Genomic DNA, 5,167 nt, shown 5'->3' on the forward strand with positions numbered 1-5,167 from the left:
ACCGAAACAACATCATTTGTACGTAACATTTCCTGGAAACATATCGAGTTCTCCCCTGGACTAGCATGGCCTGAATCCGTCTGCAGCAAGCCGTGTCAGCCTGGAGAATTCATTATCCAAAAAGAGCTACCCTGTTGTTGGGAGTGCAGGAAATGTCGAAAGAATGAAATAATCACCCAGGGAGGAACACAGTGCCAAATATGTCCCCAATTCTACTGGCCAAGCCAGGCTTCAAACCTCACTGCATGCTTACCTATTGAACCGGACTACGTTGTTTGGACATCTCCAATGTCTTTATTAGTCTGCATCCTCGCCATTCTGTCCCTAATCATCAGCTTATCATTTTTTGCCTTTTACATTCTCAAAAGAGACGTTCGAATTATCAAAGCATCAAGTAGAGAACTAAGCTTTTTACAACTGTGTGCAATTGCCACTGGCTACATAACAATCCTATTTTTCTTGGATAAGCCAACAGATGTTACTTGTCAGACTGGCTATTTTCTGTTTTGTCTCAGTTTCAACGCCTTGTACGCCCCTATGTTTGTCAAAGCAGTTCGTGTCCATCGGATCTTTCAGTCGGGAAAAACAAATGGAAGACCCAAATACACAAGTCCAAAGTCACAGATATTGTTTTCCAGTATTTTGATTTTCATACAGGTAAGAAAAAACAAACAATTTTAAGCTACACAAACAATAATAAATAAATAAAATTCCCTTATTCATCCCATAGGGGAAATTTGTCTCTAGGGTCTATTCCAACGGAAGACTGGAATAACCCAGTGCAGCGCCGCAAATTGAGCTAGGGCAAGGTGAGGTGACGCTCAAGACCACAAAGCGCAGCGGGTAATCGAACTCGGTACCTTTCGGGTACTAAGCAAAGACCGTACCACTGAGCTACGCTGCCCCGGTGTAACGTGTTACTTTCTTGATCAGTTGGACTCATAACTTATGAAACAAAATAATTATAGTTACTTTGACTAAGGACAAGATATGGGAGCAGAGGCATTAAAAAATTGAGCTTTTATATAGCGCAATATCCACTAAATGTGCTCAAAGCGCTTTACAAGGGGTCCCTGGTCAACAGCAACATTTAACATATAGGACGAGATATGACGCCTGTTAGGCGATATTACAATTTTTCGGACAAAGACAACGCTGTTAACGGCCAGGTACTCATTTTACACATGAGTACGGTGAGAGAATGTGAGTAAAGAGCCTTTTCCAAGGACTCAACTATGTACCGAGCGCGAGGCTCGAACCAGGACCTTCCGATCCGAAAGCGAGTGTCATACCACTAGACCACATAGCCGCATTGTATGTGGCTTAAGAGGCATTGGGTTTGAGCCACTTCTACAGACACAGTCGTGTTTTATAACCCATGGTATGATTTGTTTTACCAACACTGTGCCCACGTAAGCTGTATAAGCGATTCCTGTTCACACGAAACGTTTATTTTATGTATCATTAATAATTGTGATCTATCGTCTCAAAACGGTATGTGTCGGAACGAACCATAGGCTTAAAAGCCGAAGTAAATGTTAAACTGGTCAAAAATATAAATTGTTGGCATTGTCACCCTAAAATATGGTATCCATTCTCTTCAATAAAACATACTAACTCAACACAAGTCTGATATTTCTGGCTATAAATTCAATTTTCAACATCTTGACCAACCCGACTTAATAAAGTTTTGAGGCGAAGGGTCACAATTCTTCAATGAATACTTAAGTGACGGTATCTGAGAAGGCAATAATCAAATTTCAATTTATTAGATATATAGTTGTGATTTTGTTGTCTAAGATCCTTTTTTACCTAAAATAAAAAGATAAAAAGACCCAATAAAAACGGCAAGAGAATCATCATGAAAAACAACGACAACAACAACAAAAACGAAGTCCATGAAACTAATAAAGACTGAAGTAAGATTGTCCTAAATTATTTGGTGCCCATCCCTAATTTAAATAAGTACCAGCAAATATGTCATCAGCTAAGTGTCTGTGACCAATACTCTATCCTTTAACCCTCTCCTTACCACCCATAGGAAAATCGTCACATTTGTTACGTTACAACCAACTTTTTTCTTATTCAAATTTCTTTAGTACATCATAAAATTTAAATAAAATGAACAGTGTGTTGTAGACCATGTTTTGCTGAAGAAATTATGTATCACAAGAACTTACTGCAATTGTGTTTGAGTGATAAAAAATATATTTTTGTGTTAGTTGGTTGTGAAGTTTTGGGGAAAATCGTGAAAATGGCTGGTAAGGAGAGGGTTAATGTTTTTTTTATGACTTGAATGCCAATTATATTATAGTTATGCTAGTGTGGGAACATTTTGAGGATAGAGATTATCAACTAGAAATCAGAGACATATTCATTTCAAAGTCATAGTTGTATCTAATATAATGAATTGCAATCCCATCGTCTCAAAACGGTATTATGTCGGAATGAACCACATGCTTAAATGTTGAACTGGTCAAAAATATAAATCGTTGGCATTAGCACCCTAAAATATGGTATCCATTCTCCTCAATAAAACATACAAACTCAACACAAGTCTGATATTTCTGGCTATAAATTCAATTTTCAACTTCTTAACCAACCCGACTTAATACGGTTTTGAGACGAAGGGTCACATATTGCATTATTTGATCCTCTTATGAAATACGACATGCAACCGTTTGCTGCTTAAGTGGTACGAGAGTACGCCGTGTGTCGACTTGTCAAAAAGTTGGAACAAAGTTGTATGTGTTTGCTGATCAAACCGGTGACAAGACTGGATCTACCGTCGAGTTCTTTGGTAGATAACGTCACACACATTTTTGCACATCACCACACTCAGTTTATTCGTGTTTATTAAAAAAAACAGCATGGTTCTTTATGCCTGCTAGGTGATCAAATAAAGTAAGCGCACCAGGCATATTGAAACCATGGAAATGTGTAAAATGAGTACCTGGCCGTTAACAGCGTTGTCTTCGTCCGAAAATATCATTGTCATATCGCCTAACAGGCCCATGTCTCGTTCTGCATGTTAAGTGTTGCTGTCGGCCAGGGACCCCTTGTAAAGCGCTTTGAGCACGTTTAGTGGATATTGCCCTATATAAAAGATCATTTATTTTATTATTATTATTATTATTATTATATTATTATTATTATTATTATTATTATTATTATTATATTATTATTATTATTATTATTATATTATTATTATATTATTATATATTAACTTTCAATAGTGCTTCCACCAACTGAATTATACAATTTTTGACTCTATCTTTTCATTACAGATAGCGATTTGCTTGGCAGTGTTCATCGTATCCACCCCCACAGCCATTTTAAGTCAACCCGTCAGCACCGAAAAATACGTCGAGCTTAGCTGTCAGATCACAACTGGCGGGCTGTCCTCATTTCTCGGGTATAACCTCCTGCTAATCTTCATGTGCTCCGTTCTCGCCTTCAAGACACGAGGCCTTCCCGACAACTTCAACGAGAGCCGATTTGTCTCGATGTGCGTCTCCACCACCTTAGTGATCTGGCTTGCTTTCATGCCAGCTTACTTCACAGCAATGTACAAATCTGTCCAAAGCCTCCTGCTCACGCTGTCTCTGCTACTCAATCACAACACAGCAGTCATCTTTTTATTTGCGCCTAAGATCTACGCAGTCCTGGTTCCCAATGCGGATGGGCGGCACCAACCAGCGGTCACTACCATTAACTCCACTCTCAGGACTTCGCACCCCAACCCCAACCCAAACCACGAACCCCCCACCTACCACCTAAACAACAGTAACAACTACAACAACAACAATGGAAACAATAACAATGGCAACAATAACGGCAATAACAACGACAGCTATAATGAAAATAACCAATCTAATGATAGGATTCGACAACCAGCTAGTCCTCCTAGGAGTGTGTTGGGAAGAAGCAATGCCGTAGCCCCTTCAACCTCTGAAACTTGAGACGATTATTTCTTCAAGGCAAGATTTGTATGCTTCGGCTTTGGTGCCAAACTCCTTAATTTTTCTGTGCAGCTAGGTGATCTAGTAGAATGCTTCTCGCCTTCAGACCGGAGGGTCCAGGGTTTGAGTCTCGTTATGCGCGGCGCATAGTTGAGCCATTGAAAATGATCTTTATTCACATTCTCTTGTCATACTAAAGTGTAAAATGAATACCAGGACGTTAACAGCGTTGTCTCTGTCAGAAAAAAATGTATTATCGTCTAACAGGCGTCATCTCTTGTCTTACATGTTAAGTGTCTCTGTAGGCCTGTAAAGCGCTTTGAGGACGGTCAGTGCATATATATATATATATATATATATATATATATATATATAATATATATATATATATTATATATATATATATATATACGCTCTTGATTTTTAAAAATATTAATACAATGTGTTGCGCTATGGCTTAATGTATCTCAGGGATGAACCCAACTGAAAAAAATATGTCCAACTCCGTAACAGAGAGCCATTGAATAATTGTGAACTCAATGCTCAATAAATGGTGACAACGCTTTATATCCAACCATGTAAATGTTGCTGTTGGAAGCTCGAAGAAATAAATAATATGACGTTGAATATAAGCTTTGATTTTATTACAAGAACAGATCAAATGAACGTTTCGGGTTCCCTGTTTATCAACAAAACAGGATGAATAAAACACTATAGATGAGTGAAATAATGTGGTAGTGGCGTTGTTACGTTGTAACGCCACTACCACATTATCTCACTCATCTGTTTATGTTTCATTTATCCTGTTTTGTTGATAAACGGGAAACCCGAAACTTTCATTTGATCTGTTCTTGTAATAAAATCGAAGCTTTCATTCAATTTCATATTATTTATATCCAACCATGAATACTACATTAATGATAAGCACTCGATGTAATTCACTCTCGCCGTAAAAGGGTTAAGCCTAGGTGCACATATTTGAAGGTCTGATAACCTAACGTAATTATTGACTTTATGGGGCAGTGTGGCTCAGCGGTACGGTCTTTGCTTCGTACCCGAAAGGTACCGAGTTCAATCACCCACCGCTGCACTGTGTGGCCTTGAGCAAGTCACCTCGCCCTGGCTCACTTTGCGGCACTGCAATGCGGCTGACCCCTGGGTTATTACAGTGTTCCCTTGTAATAGATCCTAGAGACAAATTTCCC

The 5,167-nt window shown here is 38.7% G+C and overlaps 1 protein-coding gene across 1 annotated transcript in view; it reads left to right on the forward strand.

The window, feature by feature from the left end:
* The window catches only part of LOC144974409 (metabotropic glutamate receptor 8-like), a 28,369-nt gene extending 24,300 nt beyond the window's left edge, over nt 1-4,069 (forward strand). The window contains exons 3-4 of the mRNA XM_078917266.1: nt 1-657; nt 3,288-4,069. The exon at nt 1-657 is cut by the window's left edge and continues 1,064 nt beyond it. Coding sequence (XP_078773392.1) covers nt 1-657; nt 3,288-3,962 — 1,332 coding nt within the window. The 3' untranslated portion in view covers nt 3,963-4,069. The remainder of the gene's footprint in view (nt 658-3,287) is intronic.
* The last annotated feature ends 1,098 nt before the right edge of the window (nt 4,070-5,167 follow it).

The sequence above is a fragment of the Berghia stephanieae genome, chromosome 6, assembly GCF_034508935.2.
Source record: "Berghia stephanieae isolate SIO BIC M18660-M18661 chromosome 6, UCSD_Bste_1.3, whole genome shotgun sequence".
Lineage (NCBI taxonomy): Eukaryota > Metazoa > Mollusca > Gastropoda > Nudibranchia > Aeolidiidae > Berghia > Berghia stephanieae.